Source organism: Coturnix japonica, chromosome 15, assembly GCF_054131305.1.
Source record: "Coturnix japonica strain WE chromosome 15, WE-NBRP24, whole genome shotgun sequence".
Classification (NCBI taxonomy): Eukaryota; Metazoa; Chordata; class Aves; order Galliformes; family Phasianidae; genus Coturnix; species Coturnix japonica.
In genome coordinates this window covers 8,549,371-8,572,292 of record NC_140677.1, presented here as the reverse complement: position 1 = coordinate 8,572,292, position 22,922 = coordinate 8,549,371, and the positions used below count along the sequence as shown (strand labels likewise).

The 22,922-nt window shown below is 68.2% G+C and overlaps 7 protein-coding genes across 20 annotated transcripts; 5 read left to right on the top strand and 2 right to left on the bottom strand.

The window, feature by feature from the left end:
• The first annotated feature begins 1,727 nt into the window (after positions 1–1,727).
• Positions 1,728–4,967, top strand: TTLL3 (tubulin tyrosine ligase like 3). Of its 5 annotated transcripts, none has more exons than XM_032447200.2 (11): positions 1,728–1,931; positions 2,035–2,105; positions 2,207–2,479; positions 2,596–2,724; positions 2,795–2,909; positions 2,999–3,106; positions 3,179–3,338; positions 3,404–3,552; positions 3,621–3,855; positions 4,090–4,525; positions 4,605–4,967. In XM_032447200.2, exons 1-11 carry the CDS (start codon positions 1,865–1,867, stop codon positions 4,953–4,955), a joined length of 2,094 nt encoding a protein of 697 aa, XP_032303091.2. In that variant the 5' UTR covers positions 1,728–1,864; the 3' UTR covers positions 4,956–4,967. The 5 variants fall into 5 exon arrangements, with proteins under 5 accessions (XP_032303091.2, XP_015730448.2, XP_085372931.1 ...); XM_015874962.3 differs by having other exon boundaries at positions 4,609–4,771; XM_085516805.1 differs by having other exon boundaries at positions 2,999–3,338.
• A 236-nt stretch (positions 4,968–5,203) lies between these two features.
• On the bottom strand, positions 5,204–7,896 carry RPUSD3 (RNA pseudouridine synthase D3). Of its 4 annotated transcripts, none has more exons than XM_085516831.1 (9): positions 7,476–7,896; positions 6,536–6,603; positions 6,412–6,456; positions 6,252–6,348; positions 6,075–6,182; positions 5,925–6,009; positions 5,725–5,851; positions 5,472–5,614; positions 5,204–5,402 (listed from the first exon to the last, which is right to left on the bottom strand). In XM_085516831.1, exons 1-9 carry the CDS (start codon positions 7,523–7,525, stop codon positions 5,223–5,225), a joined length of 903 nt encoding a protein of 300 aa, XP_085372957.1. In that variant the 5' UTR covers positions 7,526–7,896; the 3' UTR covers positions 5,204–5,222. The 4 variants fall into 4 exon arrangements, with proteins under 4 accessions (XP_085372957.1, XP_015730459.3, XP_085372959.1 ...); XM_015874973.3 differs by lacking the exon at positions 7,476–7,896 and adding an exon at positions 6,766–6,844; XM_085516833.1 differs by lacking the exon at positions 6,412–6,456.
• JAGN1 (jagunal vesicle mediated transporter 1) lies at positions 6,855–7,885 on the top strand. 4 transcript variants are annotated; one of them, XM_015874977.3, is made up of 3 exons: positions 6,855–6,883; positions 7,102–7,196; positions 7,268–7,885. In XM_015874977.3, exons 2-3 carry the CDS (start codon positions 7,108–7,110, stop codon positions 7,728–7,730), a joined length of 552 nt encoding a protein of 183 aa, XP_015730463.1. In that variant the 5' UTR covers positions 6,855–6,883; positions 7,102–7,107; the 3' UTR covers positions 7,731–7,885. The 4 variants fall into 4 exon arrangements, with proteins under 4 accessions (XP_015730463.1, XP_085372961.1, XP_085372960.1 ...); XM_085516835.1 differs by having other exon boundaries at positions 6,855–6,912; XM_085516834.1 differs by having other exon boundaries at positions 6,855–6,929.
• A 47-nt stretch (positions 7,897–7,943) lies between the features above and the next one.
• On the top strand, positions 7,944–11,888 carry IL17RE (interleukin 17 receptor E). 2 transcript variants are annotated; one of them, XM_015874954.3, is made up of 16 exons: positions 7,944–8,147; positions 8,238–8,253; positions 8,490–8,645; positions 8,766–8,863; positions 8,933–9,056; positions 9,123–9,262; positions 9,337–9,405; positions 9,496–9,562; positions 9,636–9,817; positions 9,907–9,954; positions 10,027–10,072; positions 10,151–10,299; positions 10,371–10,439; positions 10,536–10,587; positions 10,660–10,761; positions 10,943–11,888. In XM_015874954.3, the coding sequence occupies exons 1-16, from the start codon at positions 7,944–7,946 to the stop codon at positions 11,569–11,571; spliced, it is 2,151 nt and encodes a 716-aa protein (XP_015730440.2). In that variant the 3' UTR covers positions 11,572–11,888. The 2 variants fall into 2 exon arrangements, with proteins under 2 accessions (XP_015730440.2, XP_015730439.2); XM_015874953.3 differs by having other exon boundaries at positions 7,944–8,253.
• IL17RC (interleukin 17 receptor C) lies at positions 11,640–15,555 on the top strand. 2 transcript variants are annotated; one of them, XM_085516804.1, is made up of 16 exons: positions 11,640–12,227; positions 12,296–12,317; positions 12,403–12,698; positions 12,782–12,893; positions 12,965–13,009; positions 13,098–13,237; positions 13,334–13,393; positions 13,514–13,568; positions 13,658–13,860; positions 13,932–13,982; positions 14,059–14,229; positions 14,302–14,370; positions 14,448–14,505; positions 14,574–14,669; positions 14,823–14,861; positions 14,953–15,555. In XM_085516804.1, exons 1-16 carry the CDS (start codon positions 11,640–11,642, stop codon positions 15,534–15,536), a joined length of 2,589 nt encoding a protein of 862 aa, XP_085372930.1. In that variant the 3' UTR covers positions 15,537–15,555. The 2 variants fall into 2 exon arrangements, with proteins under 2 accessions (XP_085372930.1, XP_015730444.2); XM_015874958.3 differs by having other exon boundaries at positions 11,996–12,227; positions 13,676–13,860.
• A 157-nt stretch (positions 15,556–15,712) lies between these two features.
• Positions 15,713–18,710, top strand: CRELD1 (CRELD disulfide isomerase 1). The gene is made up of 10 exons (XM_032447336.2): positions 15,713–15,925; positions 16,463–16,545; positions 16,619–16,729; positions 16,810–16,901; positions 16,978–17,154; positions 17,232–17,327; positions 17,410–17,493; positions 17,598–17,693; positions 17,770–17,913; positions 17,982–18,710. The coding sequence occupies exons 1-10, from the start codon at positions 15,728–15,730 to the stop codon at positions 18,200–18,202; spliced, it is 1,302 nt and encodes a 433-aa protein (XP_032303227.2). The 5' UTR covers positions 15,713–15,727; the 3' UTR covers positions 18,203–18,710.
• A 47-nt stretch (positions 18,711–18,757) lies between these two features.
• On the bottom strand, positions 18,758–22,519 carry PRRT3 (proline rich transmembrane protein 3). Of its 2 annotated transcripts, none has more exons than XM_015875383.3 (4): positions 22,299–22,519; positions 21,031–21,954; positions 20,817–20,957; positions 18,758–20,529 (listed from the first exon to the last, which is right to left on the bottom strand). In XM_015875383.3, the coding sequence occupies exons 2-4, from the start codon at positions 21,932–21,934 to the stop codon at positions 18,848–18,850; spliced, it is 2,727 nt and encodes a 908-aa protein (XP_015730869.2). In that variant the 5' UTR covers positions 21,935–21,954; positions 22,299–22,519; the 3' UTR covers positions 18,758–18,847. The 2 variants fall into 2 exon arrangements, with proteins under 2 accessions (XP_015730869.2, XP_085372929.1); XM_085516803.1 differs by having other exon boundaries at positions 22,382–22,508.
• Positions 22,520–22,922: the final 403 nt, after the last annotated feature.

The window sequence follows — 22,922 nt, the reverse complement described above, 5'->3', positions numbered from 1 at the left end:
CGCTCCGCCCGTACCTGAACGCGGTGCGCGCCACGCTGCAGGCCGCGCTGTGCCTCGAGAACTTCTCGTCGCAGGTGGTGGAACGGCACAACAAGCCCGAGGTGGAGGTCAGGTACGGGGCTGTAATGTGTGTCAATGGGGATGGACACGGACACTGCCCGCACTGTGTGTCAATGGGGATGGACACGGACACTGCCCGCACTGTGTGTCAATGGGGATGGACACGGACACTGCCCGCACTGTGTGTCAATGGGGATGGACACGGACACTGCCCGCACTGTGTGTCAATGGGGATGGACACGGACACTGCCCGCACTGTGTGTCAATGGGGATGGACACACGGACACTGCAGGCACTAAGTGGTTCCATGCTGACCTTCCTTTGGTCCCCAGGAGCAGCAAGGAGCTGCTGCTGCAGCCCGTGATCATCAGCAGGAACGAGAAGGAGAAGGTGCTGATCGAGGGCTCCATCAACTCCGTGCGCGTCAGCATCGCTGTCAAACAGGTGGGGATGGGCTGGATGGGGGCTGGGAGCTTGTGAGAGTGTGAGGAAACCTTGTTTCCCTTTTGTGTGTGCAGGCCGATGAGATCGAGAAGATCCTGTGCCATAAGTTCATGCGCTTCATGATGATGAGGGCTGAGAACTTCTTCATCCTACGCAGGAAGCCCGTGGAGGTGAGGGGGTCCCAGGGACCCACAGTGCAGATCTGGGCTGCACCGTCGCTGTGCTGCACACCCATAGCTCTTACACTGCTCCTCTCTTCCTCAGGGCTACGACATCAGCTTCCTCATCACCAACTTCCACACGGAGCAGATGTACAAGCACAAGCTCGTGGATTTCGTGATCCATTTCATGGAGGAGATCGACAAGGAGATCAGCGAGATGAAGCTGTCTGTCAATGCCAGGGCCCGCATCGTGGCAGAGGAATTCCTCAAGAACGTAAGGCTCCGGGGATGCTCCTGCTCCCAGCAGTGGGACACAGCTCTCATAGGCAGAACCCACTGCTGGGGGGCTGCTTTGGTGCAGTTTGTGCCCATCCTGGGTTGGCTGTAATTGGTGCTCATGTTTCCACTGGGGTTGAGGTCCTCTAAGTGGGCTGAGGGTGGGCAGAGCTGGGGGATGTAGGACATCCCAGTGCTGATGGGCTCCTGCCCTCTGTCTTGCCTTGCAGTTCTAGGCTGTGCCGTGACTCCGTGGCTTCCCGGTGCCTGTGCAGAGCCGCATGCCGGGGTTCTCGTGCTATGGAGAAGGGAAGCTGAGCCCCTGGCTGCGATCCCGTCTCCTCGCTGGCCGGGGCGGGGCCGGACCGGGCTTGTGCGTGTGTGGGGCTGGGCGGCCCCGCTCCCTGTCCTGTCGCATTGTGTTTTATAAAGAGTTACTTGCTGTACGCCCCGGCTCCTCGCTGCGTTGCTGTGGGGGGAGGAAACGGGGAGAGAATGCTCGGGGGCGGGGCTATGGGGCAGGGGGGGGCGGAGCCCGGAGCAGCACCATGACAACAGTAAACAGCGGGGGCAGCCCCGCCGGTACTGGAAGGAGTGGGAGTGGCTCGGGTGGGTGCGGGGGAGGGTGGGGTTACAGAGCGGCCTGGGGGAAGGGTTTGGGGTGACAGATGATGGGGAACCAGCTGGTGTGGAGCCATAGGAGAGGGGGCAGGGCTTAGGGCTGCTGGAACCCCCCCGCATCTCCCATTGGGTGAGGATGCAGCTCAATGGGATCCCCTGTACTGCATGGAGTGGGGCTGAGCTGCTAGCAGCCTCCCTCACCCCCAGGCTGCCCCACACCTCACCCACTCGAGAGCAGGGCCGTGGGCACAGCCCAGTGAGGGGAGTTCCTGGTGGGCACGCTGTGAGGCTGCGGTGCCAACATGAGCATTGAGAAGGAGGCAAATGCTGCAGGAGGGGCACCCAGCAAGGTGCAGCGTGTGCGGGCAGGTGGGTGCCTGCTCCCTGCCCCTCGGGGACAAGGAACATGAGGGTATACGTGTCCCGATGGGGCTCAGCTGGGGCTGTCCCACGGCTCTCTGGATTCTTGCAGACTGCAGCCGCCCCTGGCTCTGCCCAGAGAAGCTGAAGCTGGCCAAGATGCAGGTGGAGAAGGCTATCAAGGTGAGGGCCTGCTCCTGCCCCAGGCTGTCACCCATTTTCACTTGGCACAAGGGCTGAGCCCCCCGGGGTGGGCAGCTTAGCCATGGCATCTCCCCGCCCAGGAGAAGAAGATCTTCACGGTGCAGGGCCGCTACCCTGTGATGCGCAGCCTGCTGCGTGCACGGGGCTGGGTGGAGAGGAAGTCACCACGCAGGGCGAGGCAGCAGGAGGCAGGTGGTGGCAGAGCCCAGCACAGCCCAACACAGCACAGGGTGCAGCTGCCCCTGGAGTCCCTGTGCTCCATGTGGCCGCCCAACAAAGAGGAGGAGGAGGAGGAGGAGGAAGAGCAGATGGACAAGGACAAGGACAACCCTGACGCAATCCATGACCTCATGGTAGCAAGGAGGGCTGCAGCCCGTCAACATGATGCAGGAGGACCCCTCAGTGGGGTGGGGGTGAGGACGTGGGGCAGGGGAGGATCCCACCTCATTCAGCCCCTCGCCCCCACCAGTCCCGCATGGTGAAGGACCAGGTGCCCTACTTCATCTGGAGCAGCCGCTGCAATGTTGCAGAGAGATACGTCCTGCAGCCAGACCAGATGGTGAACCACTATGCCCAAGGGGGCAGCCTCACCACCAAGGTGGGGGCACGGGGACCTTCCCTGGGGGGGCACAGGGTGCATGCCGGGACTGCCACTGTTCTCCACACAGGAGGGGCTGTGCCTCACCCTGCGCAGTTTGCCCTGGTTTGACCAAGCCGACCCCGATACCTTCTTCCCGCGCTGCTACCGGCTGGGTGCCATGGAAGAGCGTCAGGCCTTCATCGGTGAGCTGGGGGTCAGTGCAGTATGGGGTTATGGTTCCCACATCCCCAGCATGGCTTTGGGCTGGGCAATGCCTCCTGTCTTACTGCAGAGGATTTCTGCCTCACTGCCGCACGCAGCCTGCTCAAGGTGGCCCTGGAAAGGGCTGAGGGTGAGCACACGGCGCTGGACCCACCCCCAAAACCCAGTAATGCTCCAGGTGAGGTGCTGAGCCCCCCACCCCCGGCATGGCGCAGTGCTCCATCCCTCACCCTGTGCCACCCCCTGGCAGTGGGGCCGCCCCCCCTGCTGCCCGCACAGCTGGTGGAGGAGGCGCTGCAGGTATGCAGGGGGCACCTGGACATCTTGACCCACCAGGACATCGATGTGGACACGCAGCCCCACAGCCCCACCTGGGCCAGCTTCCTGCAGGGCTATTACCGCGTGGTGCAGTGAGTGCCGGCAGCGGGGTGGGGGGATGGTGGAAAGACAGTGTCTGACCCCCCCAGTATTGCAGTGAAGGGGCCGAGCTGCAGCTGAGCATGGCACAGCGGGAGCAGGTCCGCAGCCTGCTGCAGGGCCTGGCAGAGCAGCTGCCCCAGCTGCACATGGAGGGCGAGCACAACGTCTGGATCCTCAAACCCGGCGCTGCATCCCGAGGCAGAGGTAGGACTGGGGGTGGTGCGGATGTGCCCCATGTGCCGTGGGGTCCCCACATGCTGCCATATCCACAGGCATCGTGTGCGCGGCGCGGCTGAACCAGCTGCTGCAGCTGGCGGGCTGTGCCGTGCGGGAGGGCCGCTGGGTGGTGCAGAAATACGTGGAGCGGCCGCTGCTCATCTTCGGTACCAAGTTCGACGTGCGGCAGTGGTTCCTGGTGACGGACTGGAACCCACTGACCATCTGGTTCTACCGCGAGTGCTACCTGCGCTTCTGCTCGCAGCCCTTCTCCCTGCGCCGCCTGGATGCGTGAGTGCAGCTCCGTGCTCTGTATGTCCATCCCTCCCTGCCCCCGCTCTATCACAGAGCTAAATTCCCAATGCTGTGCCCACAGCCACGTCCCTCAGTGCCACGTACACGCGGTGCTTGATCACCTCCACAGATGATGACCTGCCACCCCCCTGGCAGCCTGTGCCGGTGCCTCATTCTGCAACCAGATGAGTCCTGGTTCCCAACCTAAGGCTGCTTTCTCTCCCCTGCCAGGGCCGGCCATCTCTGTAACCAATCCGTGCAGCGGCACTGCCGCCCGGGGTTATCCCGACACCCGCAGCTGCCGGCAGACAACACGTGGTCGTGCCACCAGCTGCAGGACTACCTGGCACAGCAGGGCCAAGCCGGCGTCTGGGCGGAGGTGATGGTGCCAGGCATGAAGGCAGCGGTGGTGCGGGCGGTGCGGTGCTCGCAGGGTTTGGTGCGGGGCCGTAAGGGCAGCTTTGAGCTCTATGGGGCCGACTTCATTTTTGGCGAGGATTTCCAACCCTGGCTGCTGGAGATCAATGCCAGCCCCACCATGGCGGGCCACACGGCGGTGACGAGCCAGCTGTGTGCTGCGGTGCAGCGTGATACACTGAAAGTTGTCATCGACCGCCGGGACAACCCCGAGTGCTCCACGGGAGCCTTTGAGCTCATCTACAGGCAGGTGAGGCGGGGAGCAGAGGGGGGTTGGGGGCTGTGGGGAAGGGTTTACAGCCCTGTGCTCCCCACACGCCCCCCTACAGGCAGCTGTGCCCACCGTGCACTACATCGGGCTGAAGCTGGAGGTGGAAGGCTGCTCCCTGCACAGACCACGCCGCGCTCCCCGCTCCCTGGCTGCAGCAGGGGAAGCTCCCCCAGGTGTGGTGGGGACACAACCCAGGAAGCCCCCGGGGCTTCTGCCCCGGCTCAGAGAGCTCAGGGACCGTCCCCGTTTGCCCATCAAAGTCTATCACGGAACTCTTCCCCCCCTCGACCCCCTGCCCCTGCTGCGGAGCACTTGGCCCCATGGCAAAGAAAAGGGATGCAGGGCTCAGGAGGGGGCAAAGAGGAGTGGTGACAGCCCGGTATGCCCCCACCTCTCTCGGCAGAAATAAATCTGAGTGGGAGCCGTGTGCCTTCATACTGGGGATGGTGTGGGAGGGACACGTTATCAACCCCCCCGGCTTGAAGCGATAGGGACGTTGGCAGGAACTGAGGCCGCCAGAGACTCCCCCAGCATCCGCCCCAGATGGGAACTGGGTCGTAGGGAGGGAGGGGGCTGTGGTTACCAGTGCTGACTCAGCCCCCTGGGCAGGATACACAGGAAAGATGCAGGGAGTACAAACGGGACAGAGAAATGCTGTTTGTTGGGACGCTGAGATTTAATGGACAGGGAGAGGCGGGGAGGGCAGCCCCAGCAGGCGCAGGGTGCGCAGGAAATGGGGAGGGGGGGGAGCACACAGCACTGTGTGGGGCAGCACCAGCTGCTGCAGGTGGAGGTGCAGGGGCAGGCGCTGGTGTGGGGACAGCTGCAGCCGGGACATGAGCTCTGCATCCAGCACCTGTGGGGATGATTATTTCATAGGGAGGTTCAGCACAGGGCAGCAGTCCCCCTCCATCACACTGCTTACCTGTGTGTGGGGTGTAGGGGTCTCCTGGGGAGGCAGCAGGAAAGGTTCCCCCAGCACTTTGCCCACGCGGGATGCGTGTCTGTGGTCACCCAGCGCCGGGCACAGCAGCAATGTCAGGTGCACCTGGAGCTGCTCAGGGAAAGCTGTGGGGAGCGAGGACATGGGGTCGGTGGCACCGTGGGGTCGGTGGCACCGTGGGGTCGGTGGCACCGTGGGGTTGGTGTTAGTGGGGCAGTGCAGGGGGGGCACTCACCGGTGCGAGGCTGCAGCTGGAGCAAAGCGCAGCCCCCCGCCGCCCCCAGCAGCCGGTAGCGGGTCCGGGTGCTCTTCACCTCCCCACAGGCCAAACTGCGGCGTCCTGGGGATGGCACTGCCACCACCTGCGGGATGGGGCACGGCTTCAGCACCACCCGCTGCCCCCACTCCTCCCATACCCCCCCGTGTGCCCCTTACCACAGCTGTGTCCCCTTTCTGCTGCCAGCACAGCCCCGCGTGGATCTCACCCTCTGCCTCCGCCGGGATCCCCACAGTGACAGCGCTGAAGGGATGCAATGAGGGGAGAGCCTCACATTTATGGGGGGGAGGCAGCGGGGGGTCACTCACCTGTAGGTGGCCGGGAAGTGCCCCCTGCGCTGGGCGGCAGTGAAGGAGCGCTGCAGCCGCTCGGTGACACGGTGACAGGCGGACAGCAGCACGAGGCCGGAGCATTCCCTATGGGGCACGGCAGCTCTGAGCCCCTCTGTGACCCCCCCACCCCAGACCCCAGACCCAGCTCCGTACCTGCCGGGTGCCTTCACCACGTGCAGCTCTGCGGGCAGCCCCAGCCGGCGGCGCAGTGCGGGCAGCAGCGCGGTCAGGCTCAGCTCCCCGGAGCGCCCTGTGGGGTGGGGGGTCAGCACCGGCCCCGCCGCCCCCCGGCCGCATCCCCCCCGTTACTCACCCAGCACGGGCAGCGCGGTGGGTTTGCTCAGGGCCAGCAGCGCTCCTGCGGGGCGGCACAACGGTCGGTCCCACTCGTGATCACCCCACACCCACCCGTGTCCGGCCCCTCTCTCCTCTCTTACCTTCCCGGTGCACAACCGAGGCCTCCAGCAGCCGCAGCGCAGCCTCAGGTCCCAGCTGCCGGCCCTTCCTGCGGGAACAGCGACATGGGACACACGCTCCCTGTCCCCACGCGTGCCCCGTGTCCCCAGACCCGCCCCCACGCAGCCCACGCCCCCCGTGCGGCTCCATCCCCGCAGCCCTCATGTCCCGCAGTGTCAGCCCCGCACACACACCGACACCCCGCTCTCACCCCGCACTATTCGCCCCCTGCCCCACGCGCGACGCCACGCCAGCGGCACCGCGACCCGCCATGAACCCACTGCGCCTGCGCGGCACCGCAGGAAGTGCGGGTACAGCGTCACGGCCCGGTGAGCGGGGCTGCGGTGTTGGGCCGGGGGTACCGGGATACCGGGGGTACCGGGATACCGGGGGTATCGGGGGTACCGGGATACCGGGGGTATCGGGGGTACCGGGGGTACCGGGATACCGGGGGTACGGCGGGATACGGCGTCACTGCGGCCGGACGGGGCGGTCGGTCACGGTCCGGCGGCCATAGGGGTCTGTGTGCGGGGCTCTGTCCCTGCAGGCAGCCATGGCGTCTCGAGCTGGGCCCCGCGCTGCCGGCACTGATGGCAGCGACTACCGGCACCGGGAGCGCGTGGCGCCGCACTACCAGATGAGGTGGGTTCAGGAGCCGCCCCCCCATCACGGCCGGGGCCGGGCCGTGCCGTGACCCCGCCGTGTCCCCGCAGCGTGTCCCTGAAGTCGGAGCTCAAGAAGCTGACCTACGTGCACGTGGGGCTGTGGCTGCTGCTGCTGGCTCAGATGTGTGTCGGGCACCTGAAGCTGCTGCCCCACGACCGCGTGGCCATGCCGTACCAGTGGCAGTACCCGTACCTGCTCAGCATCCTGCCCTCGCTGCTGGGCCTGCTCTCCTTCCCCCGCAACAACATCAGTTACCTGGTGCTGGCCATGATCAGCGCCGGGCTGTTCTCGGTGGCTCCGCTCATCTACGGGGCCATGGAGATGTTCCCCATGGCGCAGCAGCTGTACCGGCACGGCAAGGCGTACCGCTTCATCTTCGGCTTCTCCGCCGTGTCCGTCATGTACCTGGTGGTGGTGGTGGCCGCCCAGGTGCACGGCTGGCAGCTGTACTACAGCAAGAAGCTGCTGGACTCGTGGTTCACCAGCACGCAGGAGAAGAAGAAGAAATGAGGGGGGTCGGGCCGAGGCTCCGCGTGCCGCGCGTGGAGCGGTCGGGACGCACCGGCGGCGCTGCGGGGCGGCGCTGCGGGTGTGTGCGGGTCCCCGGGGCCGAGCCGGGATGGCGTGTGACCGTACGGAAATAAAGCCCCTCCCGTGCTTTCCCACTCGTGTCTGCGCCGCCGCAATCAGGTCGCGGGCGGGGCCGCACGTGCTGCCGGAGGAATGCGGCGGGGCCGGCCCGGGGCGGGGAGCCGACACCGGCGGTGGGAGCGGAGCTGGGCCGCGGAGCTGCCGGCCGTGGGCTGCCCGGTGCTGCCGGCCATGGGCTGCCCGCTGCGCCCCGTCGCTCTCGTTGTCGCCGTGTTGTTGCTGCTGCCGCCGCCCGCCCGTCCCGCCGTGCCCCGCCCGCGGGTTTCCGCCAACTTCGTGAGCGCCGGGGCGGTGGGAACGGGGAGAAGGGAGCGGGGAGCGGGGGAGCCGGGCGGGGCCGCGCTGATCCCGTCTCTTTGCTTGCAGGACTGCCGGGCCAACGGTGAGTGGGGCGGCGGCGGGGTGGGCTCCGGCGGCGGCTCCCGGTGGGGTCGGGATCGGAGCCAGACATGGAGCGGGGCGGGGCGGTTCCCGGTGCGCGGGGTTCCCCTTTGTCAGGGGATCCCTGTGCGTGGGGATCCCCATCTCCGGGTGATTCCGGTGCGCGGGGATCCCCCCGCGTGGACCGTCCCGGTGCGAGGGCTGGCCCCGTGCACGGCTCCTCTCCTCTCCCGGCAGCCGACAGCGCTCAGACCCGGCCCCGCTGCCGCCGGGCAGCCCCCGCCGGGCCCCCGCTGACCCCTCCCGCCCTGTTACTGAGCACGGCGCGGCTGTGCCAGCCCTCGCTGCCCTGCCAGCCCTGCCTACGGGTGCGCATGGCCGTCCCGGCCGCAGGTACGGGCCGTGTACGGGATGGGCCCCGCCTTGTCCCGCTGGGGGAACCCTGGGAGGGATAACCCCAACCCCGGCCGCGGGATCGTCCCACCCGTGTCAGCGATCGCCGCTGTCCCGCAGGTATCCGCGGGCTGCAGCTCGACTTCCTGGAGCCGGGCTCCAACCGGGCCGGCTGGCTGCAGGTGTGGCGGCGGCACCGGGCACCGGGCAACGTGCCGGTGAGTGCGGGGCGTGCGGCGGGGCTGGGGCTGGGCGGAGGGGCCGCGCTCACCCCCTGCTCCGCACAGTGGCAGGTTCAGTTCGACTGCTTCCCTGCGGACAGCGGGCGGCGGGTGCTGGTCACCCTGCGAACAATCCCTGACCGAGGCCTGGCCATCAGCCGCAGCCACGTGGTTGCCATCGAGCTGCAGGGTAAGGCTGGAAGGAGTGGGGTGCTCGTAAGGTTTGGCACCGGCTGACCCTCCCTGTGCTGCCCAGGGCCCGTCTTCACCCACACGTGGCTCCCTGAAGCGCGGGCTATTGAGGTGGCCGTGCCCCAAGGCCCCGCGCTGCTGGTGCGGCTGTGCCACCAGCTGGCCCTGGAGTGTGAGGAGCTGCCACAGCCCTTCCACCGCCAGGTAACAGCCAGTGGTATGTGGTCCCCGGGGGTCCCTGCACTCCCAGCGTGCTCACATCCCCTCTGTGCCTGCAGCTCCTGGTGCCGGGCGGCCACCACGTCTCGCTGCCGTATGAGTTCCTGGTGCCCTGCCTTTGTATTGAGGTGCGTTCCCCATGGCAGCCCTGTGTGCATCCATCTGCACAGCGATGGGACACGGCTGACAGACACACTGTGCTGTGCTCTGCTCCCCAGGCCTCCTATCCACACCATGACAGCCTGCGCACCAAGCGCTGCCCCTTCCGTGAGCGGCCGGACGCCTGTGAGTGCCTGAACGGACCCCATGGAGGGGACACCGTGTCCATACTGCCACCCTACTGATCTCATCCCCACAGATGGCCCTGAGCTCTGGTCCTCGGTGCACTTCCACGACTACAGCAGCAAGGACCAGATGGCCATGGTGCTGAGTGCCAGCTGTCCCCTGCATCCCCGGGCCACCCTGTGCTGGAGGGAGGTGGCAGCTGAAGCTGCTCCGTGCCACGATGTCCCCAACTCCACAGCCAGCGAGGAGGAACAGGTGAGGGGACACGGCTGCACTGGGCCCCAAGGTGTCCAAGGGCGCAGTGCTTCAGTGGGAACAGATGGTGACTCTCTGTCCCTTGCCAGGCATACACGCTGGACAATGTGGATGTGCACCCCCTGCTCTGCTTCAAGGTAAGCCCCTGGGGTGGCACCAGCTGGAAGGTGCCAGGCAGGCGGCACAGCTGACTCATGTCATCTCCGCAGTTCTCCTATGGGAACAGCAGCCACGTGGAGTGTCCCCACCGCACAGGTGAGTCCGTGGGCTTGGGACACAGTCCCTTCCCCCCGAGGCTCCCCACCATGCCGCAGTGTGCTCTCTCTCCACCAGACACCGCTTGGAACGTGTCCCTGAGTGCCCGGGGGCTGCAGCTCCGCCTGCACCTCACCTCCCATGTCCCCGCGTCCTTCAGCGCAGCGCTGTGCCAGCACCGGGCCGGGCGCTGTGAGCCCGAGGCTCCGGTCTACACCGTCACACGGGTGAGTGATGTAGGACGGGGGAGCTCAGGGGGACGAGCTGTGCCACGCTGACCCTGCTTTGTGCTTTGCAGCCGGAGAGCTCTGCCCCAGGGGAGCTGGCGCTGCTGCTGCCGGTGCAGGTCCTGGGCAGCTGCGTGTTGGTAAGGTGACCCCCAGCCCCAATGCGCTGCCCACATCAGGGTGGGGGGCTCAACCCTAAATCCTGCTCCCCCCAATCCATCTCCTTCCCTATCCAGGTCTGGCGCTCAGACGTGCGCTTCGCCCGCAAGCAGCTGCTCTGCCCCGATGGTGAGCGGAGCCCCAGGGCTGGTGGAGATGGGGCAGGGTGTCGTGGCTGTCTGCTCACTGTGCCTCTCCCAGTCTCACACAGGCACTTCGGGCTGCTGGGGCTGGCTCTGGCGCTGGGGCTGGTGCTGACCGTGCTGCTCCTCAACTGCCGCAACACCTGGAGGATGCCCAGTGGTGAGTGGCAGCGGTTTGGGCACCCCAAGGGCTGGGGGACCACGGGTACGGGGAGGGTCCAGGGGCGGTGGGATGCTGCAGTTCCACAGGGGCTGCTCGGAGCAGGGCTGTCATTGCTGTCATTGCTGTCATTGCCGTCATTGCTGTCATTGCTATCCCTGCTGTCCCTTCTGCCCTGCAGGCGCTGCAGCTCGTGGCCGCCCGGTGCTGCTGCTGTACTCTCCCGACTCGGAGGAGCACCTGGCCCTGGTGTGCGCCCTGGCCGAGCTGCTCCGCGTGTGTCTGGGCTGTGAGGTGCGCCTGGACCTGTGGGAGGCGGGCGGCGTGGGGCGCTCGGGGGCCCTTCCTTGGCTCTACGCTCAGCGCCGCCACGTGGGCCGCGAGCGGGGCACCGTGCTGCTGCTCTGGAGCCGGGGCAGCTCTCGGCTCTTCCACTTGTGGCGGGGGGGTGAAGGCGGCGGGGAGCCCCGCGACGCACACGATGTGTTCGGGGCGGCCATGGCGTGCTTGCAGGGCGAGCTGGGGGCGGCGGGGCGCGGCCGGGGCTGGGTGCTGGTGTATTTCAGCCGGCTCTGCAGCCCCCGCGACGTGCCGCGGCCCCTGCGGCCCCTGCCCACCTACCGCCTGCCCCAGGAGCTGCCCGCTCTGCTGGGGGCGCTGCGGGGCGGACCCCCGCCCTCCCGCCGGCACCTCCGCGGCCGGGCCAAGGGGCTGCTGCTCCGGCTGCTGGAGGCCGAGGCCGGCAAGGGAGCGGCGGGGGGCGGCTCCGGGGGGAGCCCGGGCTGCCCGCTTCAGCCTGCCGGTACCTGAGCGGCCGCAGCGGGGCTGAGCTGGGGCAGAGCGTGGGCCGGGGGCCGCACTGAGGACGGAAACCCCGGATGGATCCGGGCCGAGCGAGCGGCTGCAGGAGAGAGACCCGGGCTGGGAGGCAGGAACGGAGCGGAGCTGGCCCGGCCTGGGGCTGCAGTGCGGGCACAGCCCCGGTGCTGCTATGGAGGAGACGGCGGGTCTTAAACGGGGCGGACACGGCTGGGAGCGGCAGCCGGGCGGCTCCTGTCACGTCGGGCACGGCCCGGACGGGCTGCTCACGGCTGGTCCTGGCTTGGAATAAAGGCAGGGTGAACGTGTCCCCGTGTCGCTTTCTCCGGTGCTTTGGGGCTGCGCTCACCCCAGGGCACTGCGGGAGCTCGGCCTGCGACATCGGTGCGGGGCAGAGCGGGGCAAGGCCCCACCCCGGGGCGGTCCCGGGAACCCGGGAGCGGAGCAGGAAGCGGGAGGCGGCGGCGGTGGCGGCGGCGGGGCCCGTGGGCTGGAAACGGGGCTGTGGGGCCGGGGCCATGCGGTGCCCCGGGGCCATGCGCTGCCCCGGCCCCACCGGGCGCGCCCCGGTGTTCCTGCCGGTGCTGCTGGCGCTGCTGGCGGCGGGCGGGCGCGGGGCTCCCCGTGACACCGTGCTGTGCTCGCAGGTGTGCCGAGGTGCCGGGGGCAGCGGGGCCGCAGGGCCCGGCCTCGTCCTCACGTCTCCCGCCCGCAGGGCCTCGCCTGCCGCCTGCTCGGTAAGTGCCCGCCGTGCTTCTGCCCCCGCTGCCGGGCGGACGGGACGGGAGCGGCTCTGACGCCGGCCGTTCTCCCCCGCCCCAGACTCCGACGTGCTGTGCGGGATGGAGCCCGCGGCGCCGGGCCCGGGGCTGGAGCTGCTGGGGCTGCGGCTGGAGCCGGAGCTGCGCTGCGCGGGGCCGGGCGGCTGCTCGCCGTGTCTGCAGGCCCGGCTGCGCCTGGGCCTCGAGCCCGAGCGCGGCGACGGTGACGCGGGGACCGCAGCCTCGGCCCGGCGCGACGGCTCCGCGCTGCTGCTGCTCTCCGGACACGGGTTCGCCTCGTCCCGCTGCGTGGCCGTGCAGGTCCGCGCCTCCTCCGCCCCGCCCGGCCGGCGCCTGGTACGTGTGTCCGCGGGGGGCTGTTTGCGGGCCGGGGCCGTGGCACGTGGGTGCGGTCACGGCGCTGTGGTTTTCCTGCGCAGGGCTCCGTGCGGTTCCGCTGCTTCGAGGCCCCGCTGGGCTCCGAGCTGCACGTCACCGCCTACAGCAGCGCACGCGGCCGCCGCCGGCTGAGCCAGAGGCAGCGGCTGCCAGGTGAGCCCCGGCCCCGCCGTGCAGCTCCGTGCTGCCCTCCTCACCCGCTGACCCCATTTGTCACCCTACAGACTGCTCGTGGCCCGCAGCACGCGCCGCCATCCCGCAGTGCCGAGGTAGGTGCCCGCAGCTCCGTGCTGGCTGTGCTTTGGGGGGGGAGGCGTTGGGGTACCTGGAGCAGGGACCTGAGCCGCCCGCATGCAGTGCCCAGGCTGCAGGTGTCCCCGGGGCTGACGGCGGTGCTGGTGGAGGTGCAGGTGGCCACGACGGAGCTCAACTACACCCTGCGGCTCTACCACAACCACAGCCACGGCGCCGGCGGGTCGGGACGCGCAGTGACGGCGGTGAGTGCCCGTCCCTTCCTGTCCCACCACTGCTGTGGTCACCCTGCTGTGCCGAGCTGTGCTGTGGGGTGACCCCCGTCTCACTCTTGGTCACAGAGTGGGCCCATGAACTACAGCGTGCCACTGGAGGAGGTGCTGCCCTGCCTCTGCCTGCAGGTAGGAGCTGGGCTGGGCGCTGCAGGGCTGGAAGGTGTCACCGTCCCAGTGGGGCCAGCTGGGTGTGAACAATGTGGGTGCCCTGAGTCATTTTTCAGCTCTCTCTTCTCCACCATCCAGGTCTGGCCAGAGATCCAGGACCCGCTGCGGGCCACCCTGTGCCCCTTCTCCCATGGTACCCATACTGGGGTGGAACATCCATAGGGATACTGGGATGTGAGCAGACGCTGTGATGCTTAAGGACCCCCAGTGGCCCCCACACAGACTCCTCTCCCCATGCAGATGCAGCAGCGTGGGAGCGACTGTGGGAGCAGACCCAGCTGGTGCTGCATGATGTGGGGCGGACATTCACCTGCTCCATCTCCGCACCCTGTGATCTCCCAGCTGAGCTGGTGCCCTGCTGGAAACCAGCACCTACTGCAGCGTGCCAAGCCCTGCCCGGCCTGCAGCAGCCTGTCACCGGGCAGGTGAGCATCCCCATGGGACCAGGACACGCCGAAGGGATGCACAGCACTGATGGGCTGCTCTCTGCCTGCAGGGACCACAGGAGTTCCAAGCGCTGCAGCCACACCACAATCTCTGTGTGCAGGTAGAAGGCACCCCTGCCCCATGGCTGCCCCACAGCTGCCCCACGTCCATCTTCTCCAACTAATTCTCTCCTGCAGGCAAGGAGCAGTGGGAAGGTCTGGCTGACACAGTGCCTGCGGGACGGTGAGCAGCCAGCAGTGCTGCCTGGCTATGCAGACGACATCCTGCTGATGGAGCCTGGAGGGAACACATCACTCTGTGCCCTGCAGCGAGGCAACTGCACGCCACTCTCCAGCTTCACTGCCATGGTAAGGGTCCCTCTGGCCCCTGTGGGTGGGGGCACTGCCACCAAACCTTTGGTTCAGCTGTACCCCTTGTAGGGGACCGGCCAACCGGGGCTGCTGGAGCAGCAGCTGCAGGAGGACGTGGCATCAGGGCAGTGTATGCAGGTCAGTGCACGGGCAGTGTATGGCAGGCACAGATGGGCTGGCACGTGACAGTGTGTGACGTGTCCTTGTGCCCACAGCTCTGGCGTTCTGCAGACGGCAGCGGGGTCACGCTGTGGGCTTGTCCCATGCACAAATGTGAGTAGAAGGAAGGGATGCTGTGGGTGCCAGGGCCATGGGACGGCTGCTGACACTGTGCCCCACAGACACACGTGCCCGCTGGGCACTGGCCTGGCTGGGAGTGCTGCTGTGTGCTGCCTGCATCCTGCTGCTGCTGCTGCTGAAGAAGGACGACGTGAAGGGTGAGCACAGCGGGGCTGCACGTGGCCAAACTGTGCTAAGCACTGTGTCACCATCACTGCGTGCTGAGCACTGTGTCACCATCACTGCGTGCTGAGCACTGTGTCACCATCACTGTGTGCTGAGCACTGTGTCACCATCACTGCTCCCCGCAGGTTGGCTCAAGTCGCTGCGCGCTGGCTGTGGCTGTAATGGTGAGTAGTGGGGATCACTGTGTGGGGCTGGGTCCCTTACGGGGTCACCCCCACGAGGCTTTTGGAGGACACCCCTGACGCTGTCCCACAGCCCCGCTGCGGGGTCGCCGCTCGCTCCTCCTGCACGCAGCGGAGCCGGTGGCGGAGCGTGCAGCCTGTGCCATCGCGGCAGCGCTGCGCCCCATGGGGATGTTGGTGGTGGCGGCGCCGGGCGGTGGCAGCGGGGTGGCGGCGTGGGGGCCGCTGCCGTGGCTGCACGCCGTGCACCGCAGGGCGCTGCGGGGCGGGGATACCATCGTCCTGCTGCTGTCCCCGGCGGCCGAGGCCGCAGCCCGGCGGTGGGAGGATGCGGCCCGGGCTGCCCCGACGGCTGGGGACGCTCCCGGCTGCCCCGGTTCCCCGCACGACCCCGGCGACGAGGTGCAGCCGTGCGAAGCGTTCGCCGCCGCGCTGTCCTGTGCCGTCCCGGCGCTGTCTGCGGGCACCGGGCGCTACGTGGTGGCCCGCCTGGACCCCGCGCTGTCGGTGCCCCACGTGCTGCGGGCAGCCCCGGCCTTCCTGCTGCCCGGCGAGGCCGTGGGCTTCCTGCGGGCGCTGTCGGGGCGGCGGCGCTGCCGGCTGGAGCGACACGGGGCCGCCGTGGCCGAGAGGCTGCGCCGGGCGCTGGGGGAATAAAGAGCGATGCGGCCCCGAGGCTTCGGTGTGGCTGTGAAAAAAGGGCGGCGGCGCCTTTAAGGCGGCTCCGGGAGGGCGGCGGGGATTGGCTGCGGGAGGAGGGGCGGGGCGTGTCGCGCCGCGCTGATTGGACGAGGGAGGTGGGAGCTGAGTCAGCGGGCGCGGCGCACGCCGAGGGGCGGGGCTGGAGGATGGGGCCGCGGCGGCGCCTGGCGGCCGCGCTGCTGCCGCTGCCGGGCGGGTGGGGGGGGGGCAGCGTTGGGGCCGCGCTGCTGGGGGCTGTGCTGCTGGGGGGGGTCCTGATGGGCACAGCGGGCACCGACAGCAACACGGGGAGCGGGGCCGAGCCGTGCCGGGCGTGCAGGGCACTCAGCGAGAGCTTCAGCAGGGTGCGGAGATGGGGCGGGGGGGGACGGGGGGAGGATGGAGGGGGAGCGGGAGGTGGGATGGGGATGGATGGGGGATGGATGGGGTGATGGGGATGGATGGGGTGATGGGGATGGATGGGGTGATGGGGATGTATGGGGTGATGGGGGACGTGGTGGTGGAAGCACGTTGGTGCTGTCTGGGGGGTTGGCAGCCTGTGCTGGGATCTTACGGGAAATGAGATGGGGGTTATGTAGGCAGTGCCGGGAGGGGGGAAGTGCGGGGTGACGGGGTGCAGGGGGTGGCATGGATTGGTGGGGGGGACGAGGGGTGACATGGTTTGGGATGGGATGGGTGACGGGGCTGGGCGGACACAGAGGTGATATGGTTCTATGGGGGAGGCAGAGGGGGTGGCCTGGGAATGACAGCAGTGGAGGGTGGGACAGGATGGTCCCTGAGGAGCTGGGATGGGGGAAACCTGGTGTGGGAGGTGTATCCGTGGTGGGGGAGCTCAGCTGTGGGGTCCCATGGTGCCTGGGCCACCCCCTCCGCATGCCCAGGGAATGGAGCGAACGGAGCACGAAGGCTTCGGTGGGGGCAACACAGCCTGGGAGGAGGAGAAGCTGTCCAAGTACAAGCACAGGTGAGTTGGTGTGCTTTATTGGGGGGGGGACAGGTCATGTAGACCCTCCATAACCATCACCATGACCCTGCAGTGAGACACGGCTGCTGGAGGTGCTGGAGAGCGTGTGCCCCCCCCAGGACTTCACCTGCCACCAGCTGCTGGAGCGCAGCGAGGAGCACGTGGAGCAGTGGTGGTTCCATGAGTGAGTGGGGGGCACAGCACTGGGTTTGGGGGAGGTAGGCACAGGGCTTGAGTGTTGTGTGTTGTGTGTGTCCCCCCCAGGCGACAGCAGCACCCTGACTTCTTCCAGTGGCTGTGCATGGAGCGCCTGGCGCTGTGCTGCCCGCCCGGCACCTACGGCCCCGACTGCCTGCGTGAGTCCTGCAGTGGGCAGGGGGGATGGACAGGGGCTGTCCTGTGTCCTCACCTTGCCCCCCTGTGTCCTCGCAGCCTGTGCTGGTGGCCCCCATCAGCCCTGCAGCGGCAACGGGCGCTGTGATGGAGAAGGGACACGGGGTGGCACCGGGCTGTGTGTCTGCAGCCCTGGCTATGGTGGGCCCTTCTGTGCTGAGTGCGGGGATGGCTACTATGAGGCATCACGCAACCAAAGCCAGCTGCTGTGTGCTGGTAAGCACTGCACCGTGCTGTGTTGAGGTCCCTGTGCCCACCACCCTGTGCCCACCACCCTGTGCCCACCCCTGCAGAGTGTTACCCTGCCTGTGGGCGCTGCACGGGGCCGGAGGACTCCAGCTGCCTGCGTTGCAAGAGGGGCTGGGTGCTGCACGAGCACCGCTGCATCGGTCAGTGCACGGGGATGTGGGGCTGGATATTGGGGTGGGGGTCCCGGGGGAGCACCGTGGGATCGTTTCCTCTGATCCACAGATATTGATGAGTGCGGCACGGAGATGGCACACTGCAGGGCCAACCAGTTCTGCGTCAACACTGAGGGCTCCTACGAGTGCCGAGGTGCGAAGGCAGCAGGGCAGTGATGGGATGGCAATGCAGGGAACCTTCCTTCAGCTGTGGCAGCCCCACATCTTCCTTTCTATCTCCTCCTCAATGCATTGCAGACTGCTCTACTGCCTGCATCGGCTGCATGGGCGCAGGGCCGGCGCGGTGCAAGAAGTGCAACAAGGGCTACCAGCGGGACGGGGCCAAGTGCCTGGGTGAGTGTTGTTGGCACGGCTGTAGGGGGTCACGGTGCCCGGTGTCAGCACGCCGCTACCTGTGTGCTCCCTGCAGACGTGGATGAATGCAGCAGCAGCGAGGAGCCCATCTGCACGGGGCTGCACGAGGTGTGTGAGAACACGGAGGGCGGCTATCGCTGCGTCTGCGCCCCGGGCCACGTGCGCAGGGATGGGCAATGCGTGGAGGACAAACCCCCCGGTATGGCACTGCTTTGGGGAGGGGGCACGGAGGGATGCTGCCCTCATCCACCACTGTCATCTTTGCAGACGCCCCCGAGAAGGGATTCTTTGACGACGTGACAGACGATGAGGTGGTGGTGCTGCAGCAGATGTTCTTTGGGGTGATGATCTGCGCCCTGGCCACGCTGGCTGCCAAGGGGGACATGGTGTTCACCGCCATCTTCATCGGTGCCGTGGCTGCCATGGCTGGCTATTGGCTGTCTGACCGCAGCGACCGCGTCCTGGATGGCTTCATGAAGGGCAGATAGCTGTGGGTGGGGGGCTGTGCGTGGGGCCCTGCATGTACCCCCCCCACTGGTAAGAGTAGGGACCTCGTCCTCCCCGCCTTGTCCTATGCAGAAGTGGGGTCCTTCAGGCGCAGCGCTGCTGGGGGGGCACAGCATGCTGCCCCCCACCTCTTGTGTGTTGGGGCACTCTGCCACAGGGATTGGGGTCCCCCCTCCCATCACAGTACGGGCGCTGGGGAGAGGAGAAGGGGGGGCAGGGTCCCCCCACCCCAAGCTGAGCTCCCCATCCCCAAACTCCCCTCGTGTTACCAGGGCAGAGCCCCCCCTTCCCAGCCCGTGTCCCCAGACAGTGTGAGTGCAGGTGGGGGGACTCGGGAGTGGCAGTGGCCCTCAGCCCGATGCTGCTCCTGGGTGGGGGGTCCCTCTGGATGCATGCACGTGGCCATCGCATTCGTCCATGGTCTGTCTGTCCGTCAAGGTGTGCTCATATCTGTGTGTGTATCTCAGGAATTAAAGCTCTGCACACCCACCGTGGCTGCTGGGGGGCAACGTGACTTGGGAGCAGGGGCCTCTTGGTTGGGTCATAAACTTTATTTCTCTTTTTGGCACAAATGGAGCTGGCTGAGGGTCACGGCAGGAGGGGATGTGGCTCAGGGAGGCGACACCTCAGAGCTCAATGGTGTCGCTGGAGAGGCTGCGGGCGTCCACCTGCCTGCTGAGCGCCAGGAAGCTGCGCCGCGCCTCAGGCTCGGAGCCGGGGGGCTGCAGGGCCGGGGGGGTCTCCTGGTGGGCCAGCAGCTGTGCCCGGCTGGGCGCCTCCTCCAGCGGCAAGCTGTCGGGTGAGGACAGGCCGTGCCGCCACGGGTTCCAGCTGATCTTCAGTGAGAAGCTCTCCATGGAGCTGACGGACACGTCGGCCTCTCCGCGGGGCAGCTCGGTCAGGGAGCTGCATCGTGCCATGGTGCTTTGGGGCTCAAAGGTGCGGATGGAGGCTCCAGAACCGCGGCGCGGCCGCCCGAACAGCCCCTCGCGCAGCAGGTGCCGGCGGCACAACGCCTGGTCGATGCTGCGCCGCAGGTCAATGGGGGATGGCGGGCGGAACACCAGCTCCCCCAGCGAGGCCGAGGAGCCGTGCTCACGGATGGCTGCCACCGCCACGTTGGGGCACTTGGGGCTGAGGCCGGGTGTCCCCGCCGCCATGGCTGTGTTGCTGTCCTTCAGTGCGCGCAGCGGGAGCTGCTCGGCCGGGTTGCGGATGAGGCTCTTGGAGATGTCTCCGGTGGGCGCGTGCTCGTAGCAGTTGTTGGGGTATTGGGGCACCTGGGCCTTGCGCCCGGCACAGAAGTACCGCACGGCTTTGGCCCAGCACGAGTGCCCTGCAACCTCCTCCCTCCGTCCCCGCCACAGCGGCTCGGCCACCCCCAGCAGCACCGCCAGCCCCACTCCCACCTCTCCCACCCGCATCCATCCCATTGCGGCCCAGCACGGCCACCCGCAGCCCCCAGCCGGGCCCACGGCGCCCCGCAGCCACGCGGCGCTGAGCAGCTGCAGCGCACAGCACGGCACCCCCAGCAGCCCTGCTGCCAGCAGCGCCCGCGCCCCACATCGCAGCCCCTCACGGCGGGACCCCCGCCAGCCGCCACGCAGCCCCCCCAGCAGCAGCAGCATGGCCAACACGCAGCCCACCCCATGCAGCGCCAGCCCTGCACCTAAACCCCATCGTGGCCACAGCAGATCGGCCGCCAAGGGGGTGATGCACTGCAGCATGGCCGTGACCCCCAGCACGGGCAGCCCCCCCAGGGAGGGGGGCAGCAGGCACAGCTGTGCTGCACACTGCAGGCGGCCCAGCAGCAGAGCGAAGGCTCCCAGCAGCAATGTGAAGGGCAGGGAGCAGAGCAGCAGCATGCAGCGGGGCGGCAGCCGGTCTCGTGCCCCATAGGGGTCCAGCAGCAGGAAGGTGCCCCGCAGCAGGCTGGCGGCCAGCAGCAGCCCCATGGCGCACAGCAGTAGGGCGCAGTGGGGTGGGCGCTGCAGGATGGTCCCCCCCAGCCCCGCTATGCAGCCCAGTGCCAGCAGCAGGCACAGTGCAGCCCCCACGTAGGCGTGCACGGCCCAGGCGATGCGCAAGGGCCGTCGTAGCTCAGCCCAGCCCTGTGCTGTTGTGTTGGAGCTCCCAGTAGCACACAAAGCCCCCGTACAGGTGCTGGGTTCTGTGGGGGGCTCGCTGGGCTCCGGCTCCATGGGGCGCCGTGGGGCACGCTGTGTCATCACCCGCACCACTCCCTGCCGCCACGTGGATGAGGGCACTGCAGTGCTGCTGGCAATGGGGGGCTGCGTCCCTGCGGTGTCTGCAGGTAGAGAGGGGGAGGTTCGTTAGTGGGGTGCCCCATATGTGGGTCTATTGTGATGGCAAATGCTCCAGCTGAGTGCACTGTCTCTGACCCCACAGGGAAGCCCCCCTCCTGCCTGGCTCTAACTGTGATAATCCCTATAGGCAGTAGATTAGGGCCATCGCCGGGCACAATCCTGATTGAAGGTGGCACCTCAGCCCAAGATAGCTGCCATCCCCTCGTCCAGCTGGTGGACGCCCCCCGGGCCCCATGCTGGGATGGTGCTTGTCCACACTGTGTCTCACCTGGGCGCCTGGTGCTGGGCAGTGTCCCTGCTGTAGGGCGCACTGTGGGCACGGTAACATTGGTGGCATTGGGGGTGCTGCCATGCCCCACGGCACCCCGGACTCGCTGCGGGGAGCCGACGTCTTGCTCAGGGAGCAGCCCTGTGAGGGAGAAGACAGCTGGCAGCCAGGGCTCGGGCACCATGGAGTGTCTGTGCACCCTGCCAGCTCCTACCTGTATGAGGGGTGCCAGGGGGGGACCTGCTGGTGGGCAGCGGTGTGATGCTGGTGCTGAGGGTGGGCTGGGGGTCCCGCAGTCTCGTTGACCTGGCAGGTGCCGTATCCCCGGTGGTGGCATTGCTGAGCGGGGCCCTGCGTGTGCTCCTCTGGTGTGCAGGCAGCAGCCAGGTCCAGGTCTCAGCCCTCACCTCCTGTGCCATCTTGGGTGACAGCCCATGGGATGGGGCTCTGCGCTCCCCCAGAGTGGAGGCAGGGGTGGTGCTGGGGGGACCCCATAGTCCCTGCTTGCTGCTGCCCGCAGCTGCTGGCTGTGCCCAGCTGTGCATGGCTGCTGTCACCACTCTGGTCCCCACTGCTGGCTCTGGGCTCAGGGCAATGGTGGACACGGTGGGCTGAGGGCTGGCAGTGCTGCCTGGCATGGACACACTCTGCTCAGACAGGAGTGTCCCCTGACCTGCCCAGGGTGGCCCCGTGTCCGTGGGCACCTGCGGGGATGGCATCCCTGGTGTGGAGCTGTGGGGCTGCTGTGTGCTCGCCCTGGGGCTGTCCTGGCCTTTGGCCTCTGGTCCCTGCCAGGTGATGAAGGGCTCCTCCACCGCAGCCAGAGCCGTGTCACCTGCCAGGCTTCCCCCTGTTACCCGAGGTGTCCTGGTGACAGCGCCCAGCTGCGGCAGTTGGGACCAGCGCACGGAGCTGCCACTTCTCCAGCGCTCACTCTCGATGTCCTCGGCACCGCTCAGCTCCCCTGATGCATCCCAGGCCAGGGGTGTCCCCACGCGTCCCCAGGACGGTGCCCTGCCCTGCTGCGATGTCTCATCTACGGACAGTGTCCCCTGGGCCGTGGTGGGGACGCTGTGGGCCAGGAGCAGTGCCCAGGTGATGAGCCCCACTGCGGCCATGGCGAGCCTTCCCCTTCACCCTGCGGGGACAGGGGTTGGTGAGTGGGGGTGACACAGCCTGGGGGCGGGGGCCGTCCCGGTTTCCCCGCACTGTTCCAGCTGTGCCCCATCCCGGGTGGCTCCTGGCCGCATCCCAGCTGGGCCTATTCCCGGCGTCCTCGGTGCCAGCAGCCCGCATTCCCACCGCTCCCATTCGCAGCGGCCCTGCTGCCGGCAGTCCCCATCCCCAACGTCCCCGTTCCCGGTGCGGATGCTCCACGGTGCCTGTGCTGCCCGCCCACAGCATCCCCGGCGTCCCCGCTCCCGGTGTCCCCATCCGCGGCGTCCCCGGTACCGGCAGCCCGTTCCGCCGCGCTCCGTTCACCTTGCCGCGTCCCCGGCTGCCTCCCGCCGCCCGCCGCAGCCCGGGGCGGTCCCGCAGCCCGTTCCGCCGCAGCCCCCGCTGACCTGCCGCTGCCGGTGCCGGTGCCGGTGCGGGCCGGGCTCTGCGGCGGAGCGGGAGGCGGCGGCAGGCGGTCACGCGCCGCTCCGAGCCGCGGGCACCCGCACCGGGAACCCGCCCGGCACTGGGGCGGGAGGGGCGGCGCGGTGCGGTGCGGTGCGGTGCGGTGCGGCGGGGCACGGACGGATCTCCAGCGGGGATGCTGGAGCGGAGCAGGCAGCGCGGGCAGCCCTTGTGCCGGTTGTACCCGAATCCGGGGGTGATGCCGCGTTCCGGCCCCCGCACCCGTGGGGCTGCGTTACCGTTCAGGGCACCGTCCCCAAAAGGTGCCCCCAGGCACCGGCACCCCCTGCCCGCTGCCACTGCGGCACCGCTGCGCCGAGAGCAGGGCCGGGAATTTGGGCAATGCCGGCCCACAAAGGCAGCGGGCAGGCGGCTGATCCCGGGATTAGCGGCGGGGAGGCTGCGGGGGAAGCGGGGCAGTGCCGGCATCACCCTGCGCACGGGAGGAATGCGGGATGGAGCCCCCCGCACACCCCCGGCTCA

Bases quoted from the DNA above. Each gene is read 5' to 3' on its own strand.
- CRELD1 (XM_032447336.2), top strand. From the start codon at position 15,728: ATGGGGCCGCGGCGGCGCCTGGCGGCCGCGCTGCTGCCGCTGCCGGGC. The intron at 17,155-17,231 runs GTAAGCACTGCA...CCACCCCTGCAG, and splicing joins AAGCCAGCTGCTGTGTGCTG to AGTGTTACCCTGCCTGTGGG. The intron at 17,494-17,597 runs GTGCGAAGGCAG...AATGCATTGCAG, and splicing joins GGGCTCCTACGAGTGCCGAG to ACTGCTCTACTGCCTGCATC.
- IL17RC (XM_085516804.1), top strand. From the start codon at position 11,640: ATGGATCCGGGCCGAGCGAGCGGCTGCAGGAGAGAGACCCGGGCTGGG. The intron at 12,699-12,781 runs GTACGTGTGTCC...TTTCCTGCGCAG, and splicing joins CCCCGCCCGGCCGGCGCCTG to GGCTCCGTGCGGTTCCGCTG. The intron at 14,371-14,447 runs GTCAGTGCACGG...TTGTGCCCACAG, and splicing joins CATCAGGGCAGTGTATGCAG to CTCTGGCGTTCTGCAGACGG.
- PRRT3 (XM_015875383.3), bottom strand. From the start codon at position 21,934: ATGGCCGCAGTGGGGCTCATCACCTGGGCACTGCTCCTGGCCCACAGC. The intron at 20,958-21,030 runs GTAGGAGCTGGC...TCTCCCTCACAG, and splicing joins CCCTGGCACCCCTCATACAG to GGCTGCTCCCTGAGCAAGAC. The intron at 20,530-20,816 runs GTGAGACACAGT...CTCTACCTGCAG, and splicing joins GCCCAGCACCAGGCGCCCAG to ACACCGCAGGGACGCAGCCC.
- TTLL3 (XM_085516805.1), top strand. From the start codon at position 1,865: ATGAGCATTGAGAAGGAGGCAAATGCTGCAGGAGGGGCACCCAGCAAG. The intron at 2,725-2,794 runs GTGGGGGCACGG...TTCTCCACACAG, and splicing joins GGGGCAGCCTCACCACCAAG to GAGGGGCTGTGCCTCACCCT. The intron at 3,856-4,089 runs GTGAGTGCAGCT...CTCCCCTGCCAG, and splicing joins TCCCTGCGCCGCCTGGATGC to GGCCGGCCATCTCTGTAACC.
- JAGN1 (XM_015874977.3), top strand. From the start codon at position 7,108: ATGGCGTCTCGAGCTGGGCCCCGCGCTGCCGGCACTGATGGCAGCGAC. The intron at 7,197-7,267 runs GTGGGTTCAGGA...GTGTCCCCGCAG, and splicing joins GCGCCGCACTACCAGATGAG to CGTGTCCCTGAAGTCGGAGC.
- RPUSD3 (XM_015874973.3), bottom strand. From the start codon at position 6,827: ATGGCGGGTCGCGGTGCCGCTGGCGTGGCGTCGCGCGTGGGGCAGGGG. The intron at 6,457-6,535 runs GTAAGAGAGGAG...GCCGCCCCGCAG, and splicing joins CTCGGTTGTGCACCGGGAAG to GAGCGCTGCTGGCCCTGAGC. The intron at 5,852-5,924 runs GTAAGGGGCACA...CCCATCCCGCAG, and splicing joins AGAAAGGGGACACAGCTGTG to GTGGTGGCAGTGCCATCCCC.
- IL17RE (XM_015874953.3), top strand. From the start codon at position 7,944: ATGCGGCGGGGCCGGCCCGGGGCGGGGAGCCGACACCGGCGGTGGGAG. The intron at 8,254-8,489 runs GTGAGTGGGGCG...CTCTCCCGGCAG, and splicing joins GCAGGACTGCCGGGCCAACG to CCGACAGCGCTCAGACCCGG. The intron at 10,762-10,942 runs GTGAGTGGCAGC...TCTGCCCTGCAG, and splicing joins CACCTGGAGGATGCCCAGTG to GCGCTGCAGCTCGTGGCCGC.